Here is a 23,345-nt window from a genome sequence, read left to right on the forward strand (position 1 = left end):
GCTTACTAAATATACCTACTGGATTTTAGTTAGGTTAAAAGGTTAAAAAAATTGCATTTTATTTCGTTTCCCGTCGAAAATAGAAAATCTTCAAAATGATTTCCAAACAGTAACCCTTGATAACATTATCGGAATTGCTTTGGCCGATTAAGTTCTATAACACATTTCAAATTCAGACAGTGCTCATCGTACACATTAAATTTTTAGTGAAACAATGGAAGACGATATGGAACCCTTTGTGAACGGGTTTTTTAGTTATTTAATTGAAAATATGAGCCGATGGCCGAATCTCCCAAGGGAAGATGCACTGCGTCAGGCAGCGCAAAATTGGAAAAATTTAAGTTTGATGGAAAAACAAAAGTACCGAACAAAGGTAATGTATGTTCTTACAATAAAAGAAATAGCTATTGACAATAAGTTATCTTATATAAATCTGCTATGATTTGTGAGTATAATTCTAATGGAAAACCTAATACAGCAGATGGAAAAGCGCAGAATAAGGAATGATCATAAATGTATCAATCGCCGTCACAAGCGCCAACCTGAAAAACCTAAGCCTCCATGCGCCAGGACTTCTCCACATGGCTCTTGTCCTTCATCCCACAGGATGAAAAGAATAAAAAGATGTCCAAGAAGTTGCAGGTCCCAACGCTCAAAAAGTTCTTGCAAACTGAAAAGAGACAACTCAGTAAGTCCCGGCTTAATTAAATATTTTTATTCATTTTAATAACACAAAAATCGTAATGCGTTGTTTAAATACTAACTTATTTTATTTATTATAATTAGAACTTAAAGTACAAATTTAATTTTTTAGTGAATACATTCATTTTTTAGTCCAACGAAATTAAATTTAAATCGATTTAAACCGACAACCTATTTCTATTAGTTTTGTAGATTTTTAAACATTTACATTTATTTTTAGATGCACTTTACATCTTTATACACCATGTTATTATTTGTTTATGTATCCCTTTTACTAAGAATTAAAAACTATTCTATGTGATTAAAAAATTGTGTCAATATTGATAAGAACTTTTTCTGCGTTCAAAAACTTATGCTGGTTATCTTACAGTCTTATCTTACTATATTGTTTTTATTGCTGTCTAATCAGGTTTTCTTATTCTATCAACAGTAATTTCGGAAAGATCTGGTTTATCATTGCTCAGACACTTGATTGATTAATTCATTTACTTTTGTTTTCTTTTTTTCGATTTAAATGATTTATTATCATTATTGACGACATTTTCATCGCGCTGTTACGTTATCAAATTACCGATGTCTTATATGTCAATTATTAGCCAGACAAAAATTATATATATTATTTATGTATATTCCATAGTCAGCTAAAATATGGATTTTTGGTCATTGACACTTATATATTTCTTAGGAATTTTTGAATCAAATCTAGTCATCTACAAAACTCAGTCAAACGGTTTTGTATGTTCATAGGTCTCATAACTCATTTGCACTCAGATCCAAGACATCAGGAAAACAGTGTCAAATAGTTTCGGGGGAAATTTCAAGGTACAAATAGGTAAAGTCGCTTTTGTCGTGAGAAAATTGCTGAATTGAATTGCCAGTAAATTTCAAGTCTCAAAATGTCTCACACATGCCCGGTCCATAATAAGGACTCCCATGCCATAATCATGTAAGTTTCGAACGCATCCTTTGCATAGAAAATATATCAACGGCATTCTTCAGCCATTGCAATATTTTCCATTCCGCAATTAACAATTTGACTGATGTTCCATATGTATATTCAAATCAAATTTGGAAATTCCAGTCGTATGGTCTTAATTTTAACTAAGCATTTTTCTACAAAAAAAAATGATCAAGTTTGAATTAATTTTCAAAGATTTCTTAAGCTTTTATATTTTGGGAAGTTTTAATTTTAAATCTTTTAAATCGAACTCTTTTGTAAAACCTCAAACTTCATTTTTCCCCAACAAAAATTGTCATATTCTTCTTTAAAACATTATTGCATTCGAATTTTCGATTAGAATTTGTTTTGTATTTTTAAAAGATTCAAATAAATTGTTAACGCGCTTCAGTATCCGATCAAACGATTTGAAATTTAATCGAAATTCCGGTTTTATCTGTGTAACGTTGTGGTCCGCACCCAGCACCAAATCCGCTGAATCGGATGACACCAAGATCGCCATGTGTGCCAACTTGGAGTTGGACAGCTGCCGGGCCGAGAACTGGCAGCTGAAGAAGAAGCTGGTCGAGTACGAGGCCACGATCAAGAACCTCGAGCAGCTGGTGACCACCATTGCGGACAAGCAGCACCAGATCCTCAGCGAGGTTGTGGAGATGCGCAAGGAGAGTCGCGCCGCTCCGATGGAATCATCCAATTCCCAGATGGACTCTTCAGGATCCCCGTCCGTGCAGCTCCGTGACGAGGAAGAGGATGGCTACAGACCGGACTCTGAATCCGAGGGCGACGGTACCCAGTCCCCGGTCCTCACTCGCCGTTCCTCGATGGCCTCACTGATTTCATTGTGCTTTTCATCGACCAGTTCGCTGGGCTTTTCCAATGCCGAAGATAGCTCTGATTCTGAATACGAACGAAATCTATATGCCGAATTGGGCATGAACCGCTATTCCGATCCCGAGACAGATCACTCGGAGGAGATTGGGGAAGCCAATTTGGTTCCAATCACTCCGCCTGTTATTTCGCCGATACAAGATTACACTTCTGAGGGCGATAGCGAACAATAAGCCAACTCGCTCATGCTTAAACATTTGCTTAAATAGACAATTATAAGTTGGTTTGAAAATATTATGATTCTCTATTTATTAAGGGAAGATAGTAGTATCTAAAAACTATTTTAGAATTACAACATATGCTATTAAAAAATGCTTAATCTCTAAAAAATCACTTTGTGGATAGTAATAAAATGAATTAAGCACGAGAAAAATTTATTATTTATGTTGCAAATTGTCTCATCCCAAATATTAAATTAAATTAGGGTTAAAGACACCTTAAAACAAAGTTAGTTATATCTAAAATATCAAAATATCAGTGGCGATCCTGCAGTTGCACCCAAAAATCGGGTGGCGATATAATCAGACCGCCGAGGTTCTGGGAGAGATCGGGCAGCCGATCATTCGGGGCCAGGACGAAGTCGAAGTGCTGGCACATTGTCGCCGTCATCAGGAAGAGCATGTTGCGGGCGAATGTCTCACCGGCACACAGCCTTTTTCCCGCTCCGAAGGGCAGTGAGACATCCAGCTTTAGGCTAAGTTTGCCCTCTGCGTCGAGGAACCTCTCTGGCCGAAACTGCTCCGGATCCTTCCAGACGCGATCATCCGAGTGAAATGCGTACAGGCTAGGCACCACAATGGTATCCTAAGGGGAGATAGCGAAATGTAATCAGTACTGTCCGAGATTGGAGATATTAGATCCCACATTTTAGTTATAGAAAGAAATAACTTATCTGAAAATGCAATTTATACTTTTTGTATAAATGTGTATTCTATAACAATAAGTACTTAAATAAAAGGGTAATAGGCTAAATACATAATAAATATATTTGATTCTAAGTAAAGTTTTCTCCAATTCGGGCTCGACTTAGAATTAAATATTAATAATGATTTAGTTTATGCAATTTCGGTTACGAAAATAGTTATGAGGCTATTTTATTTATAATTTCATTCGTGTTTACTTCCTCTAAATCGTGCTTAAATATATTTAATCTGATATTTGAGCAAACACTTTTAATATAGTTTTATAGTTTTAAGAACTTTATCAAAAAGACTACCAAATATGGCTGGCAAGTTGAATCCAATGAAATGAAAGCATTCCGAACTCACCTTTGGTATCTTGTAGCCCATCAGCTCGGTGTCCTCCAGCGCCTTGTGAGGCACATCCGAGGGCACCAGAGTCTCGATGCGCAGACCTTCGCGAACAGTGGCCTCGGTGAAGGGCAGGTTCTTGCGATCCTCCAGAGTGGGCAGTCTTCCGCATCCCACAACCTCGTCGATCTCACTCTGCATCCTGCGCAGCACATCCGGATACAACATGAGATACTGAACGAGCAGCGACAACTGCACTCCGATGGCAGTAAAAGCCGGGAAGGAGAAGTCCACCAGGCCCATGATGAACTGGTCCCGGTTGAACCCGTAGCCCGGACTGCGGCGCATCTCCGCAATATAGACATCCACGAAGTTGCGCTCTACGCCCTCTTCGTAGCTATCCAAATGCCGATCCACAAAGTCGGAGAAGAATTTGTGCACGAACAGATTGGCTTCGTGAAGCGTGTTGTAGCCACTCCATCCGGGCCAAAAGTGCCGGATCCAGGGCATCTGGCTCAACAGGCGGCCGTAGTCGTCCGCATTCCGCTGAAACTGCATGCCCATCTGGCATAGTTTCAATAATCTGCCCATTTCCTCGCGACTCTGGCACTCGTTGTACACGATGTGGAAGTGGCAGTTGACTGCGAAGGGGTTGAAGAGCAGCGGCAGGAGGACGCGGTATCCCTTGGGCTTCACCATTTCGTGCTCATGTTGATACTTTGGCCCATTGCGGATCAGGTCGAGCATGTCCGTCAGCTGCTCCTGGATGACCAGCTCCAGTTGGTCGAATCGCCGGCCGAAGCCGAAGTCGCGCAGATAGCGCAGAATGAAGCGACGCTGCTCCTTCCACAAAGGTCCGTCCTGAAAAAAGATGCCTAAGGAGAACAGGAAAAAAGGGGGAAGTACACTTAGTAACAATCATCGTTGATTGCACTTATCAGTCAAGGGTGCTACCTTGTTTTTTAATCGCTAACGTTGATAAAGTATATCTGACATATGTATACTTTATAAAATGGTAATGCCTACGGGTTTAACACATTCAAACAATAGCTTAATCTAACGATCTTTCACTACCAACTTGAAATAAGTTAATAAAAACAGTTTACGCTTTTTAGAAAAATATGAACCTAATTAGAATATGCACTTCGTTTTTAAATTATTAAAACAACAAATTAATAAATATTTTTATAGTTTAAAAATTAACTTCTAAGTAATGTCATTGAACCATAAATTTTAAGTAAATCAAAAATGTTAATGTTAAATTTCAAAGGAGATTAAATTAATTGAATTAGTCGTAACATTAAATTTATTCTCACATTTAAATATACATTTGTATGATTTTTATGAGATATATCCAAAAACTATATTAGAAAAATATTTAAATAAATTGCTTACAGTGAGCATAATAAAATGATACTAGTTAATGATATTAGTTAATTTTAATATCTTCAGGTTAATAAAAAAACAGTGCTAACATTCTTACTTTGACAAAAAAAAAAATTATTATAAAATTATTGAGCGCTTTGGGCCACTTCTACTATATGTAGATTTCCTACTATATGTACGATTTCACTTTCTTTGAGTGAAGTGGTGCTCCCTGTATTAATAGGTTTCAAGCGATAAGAGTGTTTTGTTCGCACGACGCAACAATTAATTTCCGATTGACCCCAATTTTGTCAACAACGCCATTATAAGTGGCCACTATCAGGTGCTGATACGATCACTAGGACATATTTCAAACTCACCTCGGATTTCTGGGCCGGGATCGCGCATAGCTCCTACGAATATTTGAGGACGTCCGTCGAAGACCTTGTTGTTCAAGACCTCGCGCACTCCTTCCGCATTGTGGACGACGACGGCCGGGAAGGGACCCACATAGAGTCCGATTATGTCCGACTTATACCACCGACTGAGGGTCAAGGCAGCCTTGTGCAGGTACTTGAAGTTAATCATCAGCATGAAGAGGTAGCTCCCGAACAACGGAATCCTCGGAGGTCCTGCGAACAATTCGATTAGCTCCTGCACTTCGGCCAGGATCATGTCCAAAACGAACCGGGGGGAAAGCCACTGGGTCTACCCACTGCATATCGATACGAAAGGCAAAGGAACACCGCGGTGCAGATCGCCAGGAGGAGTTCCGTGATCATCTTAAAGTCCGGCCATCGACTGAACCCGTCGCTGCCGTGCAGCTGCGTTTTTGTAGCCACGATAAGTCACTCACACTTTCGCCGGACAATGGCAATTAAACAAAGTCAATCTATATGGATCGCCGTTTATAGATAGAGCTGTTAGCCGGTGGTGTGCGGTCAATGTGGCACTCTGTCTCGCTTTTGACTTTTCTGATTTCTCGACTCACAGCGGCGGCCAAGACAAAAGTCCAAAGATGTTTCGTTCTATCAAAAGCGAAGCCATATAAGCCAAAATAATTTGCCATATTATGCAAGCATTTAAATCCCTGTAATATTAACCAATTTTAATATTTAATTTTAAGAAAAAGGGCAAGAACAATAAGTGAAAATAACTGAATACAGTACTGAGAACTTTGTCATTTTTCATTATTCTAGTTGTTACTGGCAATTAAATATAAAGGTATTTTTTTTGCAACATTTTTTTTTTGCTCGAATACAATTTACCCTTTTGGGTTTATATTGGAGGTTGTTCGAAATCATGTCCTTTTGACTATATCTATAAAAAAGCAGATGCTAATAACGTGGACTTGGCAATTTGTAAAGTAAAAAAATGTATTTTAATTGAAAGCGTAGATCTTGCTTAGCAAGTAGATATTTTGAGCATTTAAAAATCGATTAATCAACTTGACAGAATATGTACAGAATAAATAAATGTATTATAATAAATACAGGTAGGGTAAGGTAGAAAAATGTGATCAAATATAATTCTAAAATACTATTTAAAGAAATAAAATAATTGTTTAGATGGGATTTATTTGCCTTGTAAGATATACGTTGTAAACGATAGGCATATTTTAATTATTATATGACTGGTGATTACTCGAAATCTGTAAAATATTAGGCTCACACTTAAAACTAATCAAACATAAAGGAAAAATATGATGACCAATTAAAAAATTACAAGTTTTACTTAACACGCTAAAAATAACTGCGGTGATCCAAATAAATCGCTTTAACTGTTAGGCTTAAACGGCGATTAGAATTAAATGTCCTATTATTTTGTCGCCAACTATTTATAATGCCAATTTGAGGTGTTATTACAGCAGTGGGGCTTCACCAGCCAAAACTAGTTGGCTAATCGGAAGTCAGGTCTGACTCGTCGGCGAGGTGAGATCGATCTCAATTATGGGATTGAACTTGGTGGCCTCCTTGGGCGGTGTAGTAGGTGTAGCATGCGAGTCCGTAGACATTTCCGCGGCCAGGGAAATGAGGTGTCGCCACTGGGACACGTCGATGTTAAAGGTCTGAAGGTGCTGACAAAGCGAGTCCAGTCCTTCGACATCGGTTGCCCTCAGATTAAAGGGTAGAAACTGGTCTCCATCGGCAGTTCGCAGTGCAGTGACACCTTTCACACGTGCTGGCAACGCATCGTTGTTTATATATGTCCCTGTGGCCTGTTTCAGCGTGTGAATGCTATATAATTAAACAAAGAAGCATGTATTGCTTTTATTATTATATTTTGTGGGACACTACGTGACTTTAAAACAAGCGTGCTTGTGTATGCACATGAGTTGTCAAATATAATACTTTCGAAAAAGTGTACTCTACGCTGTACATTATATATTTGTAAAAGGGGTATACAAGTATTTTTAAATTAAATTATCTCATGATTTTAAAGATAATTTAACTTAATTTCTACTTTATACATTTATGGAGGGAGCATAACCTATTTGATTGTTAGCAATTTCGGCAGATAGCCATTAAATTAAAATTAGTGAAACTAAATTGAAAATAACAAAAAAAAACGAGACTACCTATCGCTATCAGAAAAAGCGAAAGATAAAAAGACATCTTTAAATTAACTAACTCGTAATATCTACAAGACGAACTAGTTTTATTGACAAAACAGAGTATAAATGCTGGTTAAATCAGATGGTTTAGGATGTTCGGACTAAGATAAAGATAAAGATTTTGTAAATTTATAGGAGCGATAGAAAAAATGTTAGTAAACAAGTGTATAAGAAGATTCGAGACAAATACTTCTTGAAAATTAATTTTTGTTAAAGTAATGTTTAATTAACTAAGAGGACTGTAAACAAATACTTGTTAAAATTGAAAGTCTATTTCTAATATTTGCCATATGGAAAGTAAATAATTCTGTAGGTTTTGCTAACAGTTAGTTCAAATTCAAGTAATCAAATGATCCAAGTGAATATTAGTCTCACAGGAGTACTTAATGAGGTGGGTCCAATAGGATTATAGTCCCAAAATGCTGACCTTTCCATGATTTCGTTGTCGCGCTTCCTGGCCAGCATTTTGCGCTGTTTTATCTGCTCTTTCAGGACCAAGTTCCTTTGTCTGGTGGCCTCCAGGTCCTTGGACAATTCCTCCATGAATGAAACCCGCTTTTCCACTTCCTCGCGCCGCTGCATGATCACTTTTTGCAATTTGCCCACTTCCCGTTGGTGGCGAACGACGGCCTCTTTGACATCCACTATGAAATTCAATTGAAAACAACTCATTAAAATCAAAAAACAGATTTCCTGCTGCAACTTACACAAATGTCCCTTGAATTTGGACACTTTCTTGATGACGTTCGCCTCACGAACTTGCAGGCGAATCTGTTTGTCGTATACGGCTTTTATTCGCTTTTCATAGGACGATCCATTCATCGTTATGGCCATATTATAACTTATTTTGCGTGGATTCCTAAAATTCTTTACAAATCCACCGCCTTTTGACTTGCCAGACGCGCTTGTTTTGCTTTCCAGTTAGAGATGGCCCTTTCTCTTAGTGATGGTACTTCCAGGCTGTGATAGAGTTGCCAGACCAGTAGATTTAGGTTTTGTCCAGCATATCGATAGTTGACATCGAGCTATCGCCTCGAGAGTCGCATCTCTAGGAGCCGGCAAGCAAAAAAAATTGCAAGTCAAATTGGCAAAGCAAAAACACAAAATTTAACTTTCTGCAAAAATTTGTGAAATTTCGGAATTAAACAATTAATGCGTTTGCTGCTCGGCGCCCGGGCAATACGCAACCTTCTCGCTCGCACTTACAGCAGCAGCCGCTTTGGAAAGGTGAGCAAACAATCAGGTGGAAAATGTGGAAAAACATTTTGTGAACGAAGAAAACTCGAACAAAGAGTCTAAAAATAGCGAATGGAGAATTTGCATAATACTCTAAGATATAGACAAATCGGTTATGTTGCTCCGAAAGTCTATTGCAATGGATGGGAAAGATAATTCGCCACTTTTTTTTAGAAACCCCGCGAATCGGTCAACGACCCACTTGTTGTTCTTGTCGCGCCGAATTCAAGGTCACGCTGGCAGTTCGAATTTGAAATCGGTTTGTCGATTCAATAATACTTATCTTGGTTGTTAAATCCCCTAAACTTTATAATGCATCGTAAAGTTACTTGGTAGAAGCTTGGAAAATTCAGTTCAGAAGTAGTTTTAATTTGTATTGCCTTTATATAGCAAAACAACAAAAATAATTAATATTTACAAACAGAAATTGTATATGCACTTTAATCAAACATTATATTTACATAGTATTATTTTTTATTTTTCTGCTGCTTGAATAAGATATTTAAATTTTTGATTTAGTAACAACTTTGAAAACCAAAAGCAAGCAACTATTCCAAATTTAAAATCCTTTTATTTTTAATTTCTAGGTACAATACTCACTAATTTTTTGAGCTAAACCTCTTTCTTTATTAATCTTTCTATTAATGATGGCTTTAGGTAAATCAGTTTTCAGCTTAGAAAAACATAATTGTATACTTTGAAGGTGTTCCATTTGTAGAACAACTCAATGCAAACTCTTTCTTAAAGGAAAAACCCTAACCCAAACACCATTTCTTATCTCCCCGCTTTGTGCTCTCGTGATTTATGGGTGGCTGCATCAATTGGGTGGCTCTGTAGTGCAAAGTCGTCGGCTGATAACCATGTGGGGCATCTGGAGTGGTGAACGCGAGATTAGCACCGATAAGATACTACCAGTGGCTTATCGCTGGGATGGGGCTGGCATTCCCGGGTCTCGAATTCCGAACCCTCACTCATTCGCAATCATCTTCTCTTCCAGATGGCCACGGACGTGAAGTTCAACGCATCGCTGAGCTGCAGCGATCCGCAGTCACATCCGGTGTTGATCATCGGCCAGCTGCGCCATCTGAATCTGCTGAAGTTCAGTCATCTGGAGAGCAAGCTCAGTCCGCGGGTCACCGAGGAGACCTTCTCGCATGCCGTGGCCTGTCTGCATCCGGCGCCCACGGACAGGGTGTCCCTCTACCTGGACATGGCCACCCTGGCCGCCCTGCCGCTGAAGGCCTCGCGTCATAATACCACCTCGCGGGCGCATGCCATCACCCGACTGGTGAAGAACCATGTCCTGAACGTGGCCGAGGAGAGCGTGGTGCTCGTCTGCGAGCGGGAGAACCTGTTCGCCAGCGCCTGTGCGGTGGTCCGGGCCTTCCCCTTGTATTCCCGCAAAACGGGCAATCTGGCGGCAGCCCAAGTTAAGAAAGAATTTGGATGCGGTGGCGATGGCGATGGCGATAGCAACACGGATGCAGGGCGCAACGTGGTAAACGTAGAGTTTCTGCTGATCAACAAAGAGGGCAACGTGGACTGCGAACCTCTGACGGAGGACGAGTTACTGTGCCTGAATGAGACCGCAAGGGGCATCCGACTGACCGCTCGCATCGTGGACATGCCGTGCAACGAGATGAACGTGGACCACTTCATCCAAGCCGTCGAGGAGGTGGGCAAGGACCTGTGCCTCAAGCCGCAAGTCATCCGCGGCGAGGAGCTGCGGGAGCGCGGTTTTGGCGGCATCTACGGCGTGGGCAAGGCTGCAGCCGTGCCACCTGCCCTCGTGGTGCTCTCCCATCTGCCGAAGGGCGCCCAGGAGACCATCGCCCTGGTGGGCAAGGGCATCGTCTACGACACCGGTGGCCTGAGCATCAAGGCCAAGACCGGCATGCCGGGCATGAAGCGCGATTGCGGTGGAGCGGCTGCCATCCTTGGCGCCTTTTACGCGGCGGTCAAGTGCGGATTCAAGGATAACCTGCATGCTGTCTTCTGCTTGGCCGAGAATTCAGTCGGTCCGAATGCCACTCGGTGAGTTTTAGTACCTGATTAGTTCAAATCTTTTTACAGAAGTCTTTCGGAATCATGTTAACTTTTGTCGTTTTGTCACAGAGATTTTTAGTTGATGCACAGAGCTTTGAAACCCATCACCATAGATTTATGTGGCACCTTACCAAGTTGATTAGATTCTGATCATATTTTAAAAGTGTAAAATTGTATATAATTAGAAAAATCTCTGTTCCTTCGAAACAATAATTTTACAATTTTGTTTACCAGCATATTCACGAGTATTGTACTATTTTACTTATATTTTATATTTTTGGTTTTAGCCCCGATGACATACACACTCTTTACTCTGGCCGCACAGTGGAGATCAACAACACGGACGCCGAGGGCCGCTTGGTGCTCGCCGATGGCGTTTGTTTCGCAAACAAGGATCTGAAGGCCAATATTATCCTCGACATGGCTACATTAACTGGAGCGCAGGTAAGAAAGACTTCCATTTTCACAGCCCTTTTAAGAATAATGTACTCGACACGTAATTCGTAAGGAAAATCCCATATAAACATAACTTGTAATCTTTTCGCGATTACATTTTATATGTATTCGATTTCAAGAAACCCTAATCAGTCATCATTTTGTTTTGCAATTTTCGGATTGAGTAATTATTATTAACTAGAGATTCTATGAATATAAATGAAAACCCAATAGAAAAAATATAAATATTTTTTGTGGCTTACAAAGCCAATAAGAATAATTATTTATTAATTAGTCAATGTACATACATATGTACGATTTAATATCGTTGCATTTTTTAGTAACTTTTATTTATTGAGACTGCCAGCTTCCCCCACTGATTGATTTTCCCCCAAAACTACAATTATTTAGTAACCCCAATGGGTGTCCTTTTCGGATTAAAGTCTACAATTCAGAAGATTGAATGCGACTTTCCGCCACTAATGCAGCCAGCAAATTATTTTGCCGGTGTCCAAGGTAATTTCGGTTCCGAGGGATCTTTTATCCCAGATAACCCAAACCGGGTGGCCTTGGATGTACTGGGTCTGCTGCCTTGTTATGCGAGAATTTATGCCACGCTTTATAAAAGTCACGAGGTTAATTGGAAAAATAAATTGCAAATTTGGTTTTCGCTGGCAACTTGGAGGAATAGCGGCGGCAGCATTGGCAGACCAACAACAGCAAAGGATTCGTCGTTTGTGGTCGCTTTTGGGTTGCAGCGGGCGGTGGGCGGTGGGTGGTGTATAGTGGGTGGTGGGCGGTGGTTTTTCCGTTTTCCACTTCAGCGAGAAAGAGAAAGAGCGAGCAGCAACTGAGTAGCTGCTGCGATGGCGCACAATTACCATAAATCTTGACTGCAATTTGCTTAAAATATGATGCCAATTTACGTTATTTGTGGTTCGATGGGAAATAAATCGAAACTGGTCATGGGCGTGGCATCCGCCCATCGAAAGCTGCATTGTTCGCAGGGAATTCCTTGGATACACAGCCTAAAAAAAGCCAGCACTATCGCTATCCCTTCCTAAAAATTTCAACGTTTTGCCATTTTGTTCAGAATTTTGTTTTTGGCGCTTGTTGTGCTTAATTTCATTACACCCAGACACACACCTAGACGGCATGCAATAATATTAATTGCCGGCATTGGGGCAACTGCCACAGCGGCAGCATCAAGAACAAAAAGCAGGCAACCAACACTTTTTCGCTTTTACATTTTATGTTCCTGCTGCTTGTTACACCTTTTGCTGTTGTTTTCAGCTGTGTGTGGCGGCTCCTGATGCACTGGGGGAAATTATGGTACCCCTCTTAAAAGAAAAATGTAAATCCAGGCAATTAATAAAGGTTCATGAATTGCGATTTGTGGTGCAAATAGTTTTAATATGTGGGGTAAAATTCTTTATTTGTAAGCGATGAGAAACATTCAATTATTTTTTAATTTTATTAGTTTAGAGAGCTTAAATTTTTAGAAGTATTGATAGAACTGTAAACAAACATTTTAACCAAACAAGCTTGCAATTTTTATTATTTTCTTCTTTTTAACATTTTATATTCATAAATGCCTTAGTTAATATGTAAAGTAAACAATATATATATTAAAACATAAGAACTTAATTAACCTTCTACCAATTTCAAGGAACTGCGTCAACTTGACTACCTTGAAAATATATTTTGTGCAAACATTCTGTTGCTTTGAATTAATATTTTGAATAAAAAAGGCTAGGCATATATGTTTCTTACAGTGTATTGCTGCTGCTGATGCTTTTGGTACTGCTGTTGCTGCCTTTGTTGCAGCTGCTGGTGTTGCCTTCATTTGTCCAGCTGCAGTTGAACACGCGCCACGGAGTCCTTGCCTCTTGTTTGGGTGTTGCTCGTGCTAAATAACCTTGCACCTTTTTATTGCCGGTCGCGTCGGAAGCTCGCAATTTTCGTGCATCCCCCGCTCAACACCTTTCCCCCTTGAGCCCTCCTTCTAACATTGTTAGTTACCGTACAGTTTTATTGCTGGCATTTTGTTGATTGTTGCTTGTTTTCTATCAAACCCTCCCCAGTGGACGCGAACCATTCTTAAATATATATCTGCCGACCAGGTCCTTGAATATTTCATTTGCCATTTCTCACATACACCATATCTCCCTTTATCCTCGTTCCAGGGGGTAGCAACAGGCAAATATCACGGTGCCGTATTGACAAACTCGGAGACGTGGGAGGCGAAGTCGTTGCAGGCTGGACGCAAATCCGGCGATTTATTGGCGCCCATAATTTATTGCCCAGAATTGCATTTCTCCGAATTCGCTTCGGCCATTGCTGATATGAAAAACTCTGTGGCGGTAAGTACTTTTCTTGCACCATTAAAAACAACTAGTAATAAAATTGAAAACTTTATCCTGCTTCCAAAACAAACACGGATAAGAGCGATCCGTTTCATTCGATTTTTTTAAATTTCATAATCTGCATTGAGTACGCCATGTAAAATGCGGAAAATATTCAATCATGTTACCCGGTAGTCCATGAAATTTTCCATATTTTTCATGAATCTGCTGGAATTGTGGCTTAAATCTGTAAACACTAAAAATATTTAAAAATTTGTCTGAGAATCTCTGCATAAAAAATGTATTTGCTCACTCTTGTATTCGTACATAACAACCAGTCAATCAAGTGTATTAACTTTTGCCAATAAAGTAATAAAAATCGAACAAATTGGAAACCAAATAGTATACAAATTCCAGTAGTATTTTAAAAGTAAAAGTCCCAAATAGTGCATCAAATAGTTTTAATTCTTTAAAGTATTCTTTAATTAAAGAACCAATTTTATTTTTAAAATTATAAAATATTTTATAAATATTTTACAGAGTCCCATATAGTAAAATCTTAAGTTCAATTCCATTCTGTGTATAAAAAAATTTGTAAAAACTATTTGATAAAAGTTATCCTCGACTGACATCCTCTTTCCCCCGACTTTCTTGATATGAGTTTAAAAGCTTTTTTCTCCTTAACTTCAACTGAAACTATCTGCGTCTGCCATCTCATCCTCGTCACTCCTTCGTTCGGCTTTTCTTAGATTAACCGAGGACTCACCCAAATCAATCCACAAAAGTACCTTAATTTATGCATTATCGAAGACACTCGTGCTGAACTTTTCCGGCCGCCCGCATTCGATAGAAAGACAGTGACTTTGAGAAAGTTTTTAATCAAGTGCGGTGTAACTTTATTCATTTGTTTTCAATTCATTTTCATTTTACGTTTCCCCCACATCCTCCGCCTTTTGCACTCCAGAGATATTTTACACACATTTTTAATTAACTTTATCGCTTGCCCTCAATGTTGTTCTTTTGTCTTACACTCGACCGCACCGTTGCGGAAAAATGATGAACGTCATGTTTGGTTTAAAGATTGATTAGTATTACTCTGATTTATGCCACACACACCGCCCTCCGAACCATGTAGCATTCGCATGTATCAAAAACTTTGGCGTTCAATCTACGCCACCAGCCACTTTCGCAGCCATTAGAAGGACCAGTCCGAAAGTCCTGTGTGTGTGGGTGTGGGTGTGTGTGAGAGTGAGTGTCCTGGGACGACGGTACTAGCTGGGCCATAAACCCATCTCTGGGTCCTGACCACCGGAGCGAGGTGCGTCGTAGCCCCGGGACTCTGGCTCGGCTTGGCTTGGTTCGGTTCCAGTTCCACACAGTTGCCACAACAGGCAACCAAATCGAGTTACCTTATTGTACGTCGCAAGCGCCTCGGATCAATGGTCATTCATCATTGTCACGCCGTGGGCGTCGGGCGGTGGGAAGCCTGCCAGGTTGTAGCATGGATGAGCATGGTGAGGTTCCCTAGTTGCCAGGAGGGTGGAGTGGAGTGGAGGAGGTGGGTCTGACTGACTGACTGGCTGACTGACTGGCTGGTGCGTAGATGCCGGCAGGTCAAGTGGCGTGGCAATTTTGGCTACCTGCCAATCGCCCGCCCTGCAACCTTTCGATAAGTACACGTTGCGAAAATAAAGCCATCTTATGGAAAATTATTTTAAAACAGAATAGTTTTTAAATTTATATAATTGTCATGATGTGAATATAAATCTCCATTTTGTTACTCAACCTGCATCAGATTATTTGCCCAATAAATGGAAAAGGCCATTTGAATTTTGCCAGGCTGTAGGTTTACAGAATATTGTACTTTATTGTATTGTAAAAAGAAATACATGTTTAGTAGAAAACTAATAATATTACACCTAATCTATTTTTAATAAAAGGTGGTAATTTTTTTTAGGTTTACTTTTCACTTATTAAGTTGTTTTATTGTAAAAATTATTATCCTCAGAAGTTTAAGCTCTGAATAAACAACAGTATAAATATTTGAAAGAAAATATTAAACCCTTTCTACAGTGGAAACCTGCAATATACATTTTCTTTGTCTAGCTTGATTTTAGATTTGGCATTTTTTAGATTTTGCAAAGATTATTTGCTCTGTGTCGTTTTTTTTGCCTTCCTGTTTGATTTTTCGTCAGTCTACCCTATCTCTCCGTTTGAAAAAAAATGGGAATCAAGTCAAAATATCACACCACTGCAGGTTTGGCCATCCCACACACAACACACGCTGAACACTACACACCACACCTCTTAACCCCTTGACGCCCCTGCTGCAGTTGATGTGACAGCGCCGCGCACTTTGTCAATGGTGTCTGTGATAAAGTGTTTTAAATTCCAAATGCATTCAACGTTAAATGCGAAAAAGGTGAAATACCTGGCCAACCATCAGCCATTACTACCTATCACCATCGCATTTTTTTCTGGCTTTGAGTCAAATTCCCACGCGCTGCGTTTAAATTACATGAGCTAGCCCGTTTGCGCCCCACTACGAAATTTCTTCTTTTTTTGGTCTTTCGGGTGTCTTTTCCCCTAGATTGCCACTAAATGGAGGGATTATGAGTGTTGTTAGCGGTCGCGAGGGCGCTTTGTTGGTTGCCAGCTTTGGCTTTCGTTCTGTGGCTCCATTCAGCTCATTTTGGCAAGCACGAGCAGGTGGTGGCCAGGTGATCCCCATCCTCTGTCCAGTCTGACTGGTCCTTAAATAACCGATTCCCATTTGTTCCACGCTCTTTCCGAGTTGTGATCCCCTGGTGCGTGGTGATATCTGCGGCTGTTGGCTGTCATACGAAGTCCTCGATTACACGCTGCGTATTCGCGAATTAAGCGAAACCATTTAAGCCCATAATTAGGAGGGTCTCTTTTTGGGCAGATGTCGATGATGGGGATTTTGGTCTGTTGGGAGACCGCTTTTGAATTGCCATTTATGTAATAGTCTGCTTGTGGTTTCGCTTTGTCAAATGGCTAGGCATTTTCACACGGGAAGCCATTCAAAGTGTTTTGTTAATTGTTGTAATAAGTCCTTTTAGCTATATTTAATTTTTAAAGGTATTTGTATAGATTTGTTATCTACCAGATAAAAAGAGGTTTTTTTAGTAAATATTTTGAAAAACAAGGAATCCAATTTTTAGAGGTTTATATGAACTTGCAACTTAGATAAATGTTAGTATATAAGTAAAATATAAATTCATCCCCTAAATATCTCTTGTTCCTTAAATTTCTAGTACACATTTTATAATCGTGAAAAGCAAATATTAAAACAAAGTAAAGATCCAATAGAACAGTATTAATTTTCCATGAAAAAGAACAACGTGCACCGTATTCAAGTGCTCATTAAATTACAATATTCTTCAAATTACTTTTCGGTTGCCTTTAACCTTTGGGCCTTTTGCTTTTTAAAACCGAATTCCCTCTTCCAGGCCACTAAGCAGAAGTAAACAAAAAGTGAGGAAAATAAAAATAATATTATCCCAAATTTCAACAACTTTATGACCGCGAGACTGTCCGACCTAGAAACCATTCATCCATTCATTCAACCTTCGGCGAATGGCTTCTTTTCAGTGAATCAGACTTCTGGTCCTCTTGTCTGCGGCTGTCGTTTCTGTTTAGGATTTGTGAGGGGATATCCATGCAGAAGGGGGACTCCATTGTACTGTGTCATAAGTAAAACATAAGCAACACGGCGGCGGGACAATAAAATTTGCTTAAACATTTCCAATTGTTTCTCAATTTCCCGGCGACGGCGGGAAAGGAATCTAAGTCGAAAGTTACTCGACGTTTTATGACTGTGAAATTTTCCCATTGTTGGTAATTGATTTTTATGTTAAATCGTAAAAAGCTGTTTCCAGTTTCCTGGGATGGGGCATGAATTTTAGATAAACCCATTCCGTGGCAGCAACGTGTTGCAGTCTTTTGCCGCACACGCGGCGTATGCGTAATTGTTTTTGTTTCGCCAGCCACCCCGACTTCAGTTCATTTTTATTGGGCGTCGACATTTTAAATTCAATTGTACGGCGACTTTTTACGTGGTTTAATGAATTAAATTGAACTTTTTATGTGGCAAAAGTTTTTTACGGCACGACCTCCAGGCGCCGAGTATTTCATCGTTGTTGCGGTTATGCTTAGCCGGGGTTAAGTTTTTTGATTAAAGCCAGCCGCAGCAGTTTATAAATAATGCCCAAGCTCAGTGGTTTAAATGCAGATTTCACCAGGGAGGTCGTCCTGGTTTCGAAAGGGGGCCGGCCTGGAAAGTCACGTAATTTGCGAAATGATCCCCATTTCCGTTGCCTACTTGAAGGGGCGGCGACTTTGTTAACACAAATCTTTCCGCTTGTTATTCCACGGTTTCCGTTCAACTTTCGCGGCCGCCAGAGTTGCCAATTGTTTACTTTAAAATTAATATAAATAAATACAAATGTGAAACTGCAAAAATATAATAATAATAATGAAAAACAAATTTAAAGCTCTATATATATTTTATTTTATTTCTACAGAGCATTCATTTCATAACAAAGTCTTTAAACTTTTAAATACACATTTTCAAGTTATTTTAATAATATGGAAGACACTTTAAATTTTTTTATTTTACGTTTCTAATGGAAAAAGGTCTGTTAAAAGTCAAACGGGCATTTCTAATATTTTCTTTTTCCTCTACTGAATCCTCTTTTTGTATATATATATACATTTTTTCCGCTTTTCCCTGCGGCGGCAAAGTTTTTAAAGCCCTGGCTGCGACATCGCGAAAATTGAATAAAAACTGTAGCCGCCTTCAGCGAAACCATTTGATGGCATCGATGGCAAATCCTTTTCAGTGCTCGCTCCGATTATTGAATGAATGCGTAATTGATACTCCCGACTCCCTGCCGATTGATGCCACGGGGCGTGAATCACTCACCGATGTAATATCTCGACCCCCGACATGAATGCAGTTATCATAGATTGAATATGGCCAATCGCTGCTTGAATGTGAGGCAATGGTGCTGGCTGGCTAATTTCAATTCAAGTTAATCGCAAATGAATCGGATCATCGCCAAATGCGATTGTTTTTGGGAACGCGGGACTGCGAACTGGGATGCGGATGCGGATGGTGTTAGTCTGGGAAAACGGAGGGGCTTAGGGTGCCACGGGGTGGGTCTCGAACGGTCACGTTCCGAACCGCAATTAGTCGGCGACCCATTGTCAAACTCTGGTGGAGATTTGGGCGTGGGTGGCTGGGAGATTTGATGTTGCTTCGTTATTTACAAAAGGCCGAGAGAGATACAAACACACATCATCGGGCACACACACAATCAGGACCCGGGCCTAATGCAATCAATGTTAATGACATTATGTTGACAAATGTTTGCCATTATTGATGAAAGGCCTCCTCGATTCGACTGGAATGGACTGGCCAGAGTACATGTGATCAGGCTCGACTAACGTTAAACATTTAATTAGCGCCACAAGTACAAGGACACCTGGTGGGGCTTTAATTTTGACAGTAATATCATTTTAGTTTTTTTTTTTTTTTTTTACTGAAATCTTCAGGACTATTTTTCTAATATTTTCTAAAGGTATAACTTTACTTAATTTGACCGAATTTTTGACCCTTCTTCATGTTAGTTAGTTTCCGCTGACTTTTAAAATGGTGAACCACAATATCCATTTGTAAGTTTTCAAAGACTTGTAAGAACGTTAACCCTAATTGGGATTTTGAAGTCCATAACTTTACCAAATTTAATCCGATTTCAAAGTGACATACCTCTAAAGACATGTGGTTCCATTCTCTGAAAATCTGCATTAAAAATTTTCAATTTAACGTTCATCAACTTTTTGACCCATTTTCATGTTAGTTATTTCCAAATGATGATGACGATGACTTGTAATGGGGTGTCCCCCAATTGGACTTCTGAAGTCCACAACTTTACCAAATTTAATCCGATTTCAAAGTGACATACCTCTAAAGACTTGTGGTTTCATTCTTTGAAAATCTGCATTCAAAATTTTCATTTTAACGGTGATCAACTTTTTGGCCCATTTTCATGTTAGTTATTTCCAAGTTTCCGATGACTTGTAATGAGGTGACCCCCAAAATGGAATTCCAGAGTCCATAAATTTACTAAATTTAATCCGATTTCAAAGTGACATACCTCAAAAGACTTGTGGTTTCATTCTCTGAAAATCTGCATTTAAAATTTTCATATTGACGTTGATCAACTTTTTGACCCATTTTCATGTTAGTTATTTCCAAGTTTCCGATCACTTGTAATGAGGTGACCGCCAAATGGACTTCCAGAATCCATACCTTTACCAAATTTAATCCGATTTCAAAGTGACATACTTCTAAAGACATGTGGTTTCATTCTCTGAAACTCTGCATTCAAAATTTTCATTTTGACGTTGATCAACTTTTTGACCCATTTTCATGTTAGTTATTTCCAAGTTTTGACTTGTAATAAGGTGACCCCCAAATGGACTTCCAGAGTCCATAACATTACCAAATTTAATCCGATTTCAAAGTGACATACCTCTAAAGACTTGTGGTTTCATTCTTTGAAAATCTGCATTAAAAATTTTTATTTTAACGTTGATCAATTTTTTGACCCATTTTCATGTTAGTTATTTCCAAGTTTCCGATGACTTGTAACGAGGTGACCCCCAAATGAACTTATGAAGTCCATAACTTTACCAAATTTAATCCGATTTCAAAGTGACATACCTCTAAAGACTTGTGGTTTCATTCTCTGAAAATCTGCATTCAAAATTTTCATTTAAACGTTGATCAACTTTTTGACCCATTTTCATGTTAGTTATTTCCAAGTTTCAGATGACTTGTAATAAGGTGACCCCCAAATGGACTTCCAGAGTCCATAACTTTACCAAATTTAATCCGATTTCAAAGTGACATACCTCTAAAGACTTGTGGTTTCATTGTCTGAAAATCTGCATTCAAAATTTTCATTTTGACGTTGATCAACTTTTTGACCCATTTTCATGTTAGTTATTTCCAAGTTTCAGATGACTTGTAAGGTGACCCCCAAATGGACTTATAAAGTCCATAACTTTACCAAATTTAATCAGATTTCAAAGTGGCATACCTCTAAAGAATTGTGATTTCGTTCTCTAAAAATTTGAATTCAAAATTTTCATTTTAACGTTAAAATTTTTTTGACCCATTTTCATATAATAATAAATAATTATTGCTAACAGTTCATTTGAATAGAACCTTTAACATAGAAAAGTGCTTATGGTATTTCCTTGTGAAAGATCATTTATAACTTCAACATCAACTTTGTGTTTTACCGCTTCCGTTCGCCTTCAACTGAATTGGTTCATTGGGAAACATTGCATTTGGAAAGTTTCGGAGGCACACACATGCTCCGCATCTCCAGGCAAATCAAACCGAAGTGGAGCAGCCACGACATGCCGGTTATGTGCACCATCGGCCAAAGAAGCGTCAGCCGCAAGTTTCATAACAAAAGATTGTTATTAGCTACGAAACCGCCAAGAGCAGTAGCGGCTATGTTAGGCGAAGAAATGGAGTTTCGTCAGCAGCAAGAGGAACCAAATACACAGAAAGAAATTTCTGCACTGAAAAAATGTTAGGTTTATTAGAAAACAAATACCATATTTGGATACAGGTTTTTGGACCGGCCTTTTACTAATAAAATATTTTGAAAACATTTTATTATACTCATTCAATAAAACATACCTTACAGATCTTGATAGACTATTTTAGTACTCTCAACAAAAAAACTCATAAAAATATTTACATTTTTCGTGAGTAGTCCAGGTTATCCCCCTTGAAACACTAATAAATCATAAATCATAAAATAATCTCTTTAACTTGAAAGTTATTCTTCAAGACTGTCTGATATGAATTTAATTTATTTCATTTATATGCCCGAGTAAAAACAAATAAATTTAAATTTATTGTTTGGTTTTCAATTTGAAAATTTGTTTCTGTGTGATAGGAGGTAAACGCTGACTGCAGTCTTCAGAATCCATTCTTCAAGTCTGGTTCTCTGTTGCTTCAATGGACTTTTGACTTCCGCTGCTCCACGGACGATGTTTGCTCGTCCCTGGCGATTTTGTGTGTGTGATTTTCATCTTGAGGAGAACTGAGCGCGTTGTCATGTAATTTTCGCAGCACTGCATCCCCGAGATGTCCTGTCCGCTCTATTCCGTAGCTCCTGCTGCTGAAGTCTGCCAGTTAACTCCTTTTTTTTGGCCAAATGTCAGCAGTGTGTTCGCATGTGTGCGCTGGTTCCTCCTTTATTTGGCCGCTCGCTAGTGTGTGTGCGTGTGTGTGTGTGCAAAGTGTACTTTATGTTTGGCATTTAAGCGCTGCAATTTCCGCTCAAGTTAGTAGAGCGACTGCTTCCGCTACGCAGCTGCCAGTGCATGGCATATAATTTAGGCATTAGCACACCCAGGCTTGCCACGTGCGAGGTCCGTTTAAAAGCTATTTGAAGGCAAAAAACGGAGACAAGATATATAGGTTTATAAAATCATTTCATTGAGTATAGCTATCTCTCAAATGTTTTAATCGAAAATCTACAAAAATTAACTAGAAAATGTTCATGTACGATATTGCACATATACATTTTAATTTTATGGTTTTTGATATTTAAAAATATTTGTTTAAAATTACTTTAGTGGCTGACCTTTTCCAGACATTGCTAATTTTTATCTGAACAATTGAATATTTCCATTACATGCTAAAAGAATTTTAAAAACCAAACTTCGTAAATTGAATTTCGGTTAAACAAAGTATTCAAGTGTATTTTGTTTTTGTAGCTACCCTCGTTTGTTCATCTATCTCTATAAATATATTTTCTTGTTGCGCTGCACCACAGGACGCTTTTTTAATAAAGCGACGCCAAGTTTTGCTTGTTGCGTGCAGCACACCACATCCAGAAAATGCCCTATAAAGGAATACACACATCCGAGCGTATATGTCACCATGTCTAACTGAGATTTCCCTTCCGCTTGCAGGATCGACAGAATGCGCAATCGTCCTGCGCCGGCCTCTTCATCGCCGCCCATCTGGGCTTCGACTATCCCGGCATTTGGATGCACGTCGACATGGCCACGCCCGTTCATTGTGTAAGTGCTTCGATTTGAGCCAGCTCCAATCCGTTCTACTTACCAGCGTATTTAATATGATTTCTGTCCTGTTTCAGGGGGAACGTGCCACTGGCTACGGCGTTGCCCTGTTGCTGACCCTCTTCGGTGGCCACACGAAATCCGAGCTGCTGCAATCGATCGCCCCCACCGACGAGGAGCCGCCCTCGAAGCGCCTGTGCCGCGATTAACCCCGCCCGCCTTCTCCTGTGCCATGTGCCTGACCGATTAATATGCATTTCATTCATTTTTTGTTCAATTGCGCTCCGGAATGAGCAGGCAATTTGTGTAGCCGACAGGCAATAAAAAAACATTATTATTTAGAAATAAACGAAGTACGAAATTCA

At 39.4% G+C, this 23,345-nt stretch overlaps 4 protein-coding genes across 6 annotated transcripts; 2 read left to right on the forward strand and 2 right to left on the reverse strand.

The window, feature by feature from the left end:
• Nucleotides 1–169: 169 nt before the first annotated feature.
• LOC108043623 (probable aminopeptidase NPEPL1) lies at nucleotides 170–23,345 on the forward strand. 3 transcript variants are annotated; one of them, XM_044458896.1, is made up of 7 exons: nucleotides 170–373; nucleotides 479–688; nucleotides 10,011–11,047; nucleotides 11,347–11,503; nucleotides 13,681–13,857; nucleotides 22,870–22,980; nucleotides 23,058–23,345. In XM_044458896.1, the coding sequence occupies exons 1-7, from the start codon at nucleotides 215–217 to the stop codon at nucleotides 23,187–23,189; spliced, it is 1,983 nt and encodes a 660-aa protein (XP_044314831.1). In that variant the 5' UTR covers nucleotides 170–214; the 3' UTR covers nucleotides 23,190–23,345. The 3 variants fall into 3 exon arrangements, with proteins under 3 accessions (XP_044314831.1, XP_044314832.1, XP_044314833.1); XM_044458897.1 differs by having other exon boundaries at nucleotides 482–688; XM_044458898.1 differs by lacking the exons at nucleotides 170–373; nucleotides 479–688 and adding an exon at nucleotides 8,819–9,004.
• On the forward strand, nucleotides 595–2,785 carry LOC108042738. The gene is made up of 3 exons (XM_017121164.2): nucleotides 595–688; nucleotides 1,388–1,648; nucleotides 2,124–2,785. The coding sequence occupies exons 2-3, from the start codon at nucleotides 1,599–1,601 to the stop codon at nucleotides 2,719–2,721; spliced, it is 648 nt and encodes a 215-aa protein (XP_016976653.2). The 5' UTR covers nucleotides 595–688; nucleotides 1,388–1,598; the 3' UTR covers nucleotides 2,722–2,785.
• LOC108042737 (probable cytochrome P450 304a1) lies at nucleotides 3,023–5,976 on the reverse strand. Its single transcript, XM_017121161.2, has 4 exons — nucleotides 5,852–5,976; nucleotides 5,544–5,795; nucleotides 3,817–4,673; nucleotides 3,023–3,352 (listed from the first exon to the last, which is right to left on the reverse strand). The coding sequence occupies exons 1-4, from the start codon at nucleotides 5,943–5,945 to the stop codon at nucleotides 3,023–3,025; spliced, it is 1,533 nt and encodes a 510-aa protein (XP_016976650.2). The 5' UTR covers nucleotides 5,946–5,976.
• On the reverse strand, nucleotides 6,721–8,685 carry LOC108042732 (kinetochore protein Spc25). The gene is made up of 3 exons (XM_017121154.1): nucleotides 8,485–8,685; nucleotides 8,205–8,421; nucleotides 6,721–7,400 (listed from the first exon to the last, which is right to left on the reverse strand). Exons 1-3 carry the CDS (start codon nucleotides 8,609–8,611, stop codon nucleotides 7,073–7,075), a joined length of 672 nt encoding a protein of 223 aa, XP_016976643.1. The 5' UTR covers nucleotides 8,612–8,685; the 3' UTR covers nucleotides 6,721–7,072.

This window comes from Drosophila rhopaloa, unplaced genomic scaffold, assembly GCF_018152115.1.
Source record: "Drosophila rhopaloa isolate 14029-0021.01 unplaced genomic scaffold, ASM1815211v1 contig_178, whole genome shotgun sequence".
NCBI classification, from domain to species: domain Eukaryota; kingdom Metazoa; phylum Arthropoda; class Insecta; order Diptera; family Drosophilidae; genus Drosophila; species Drosophila rhopaloa.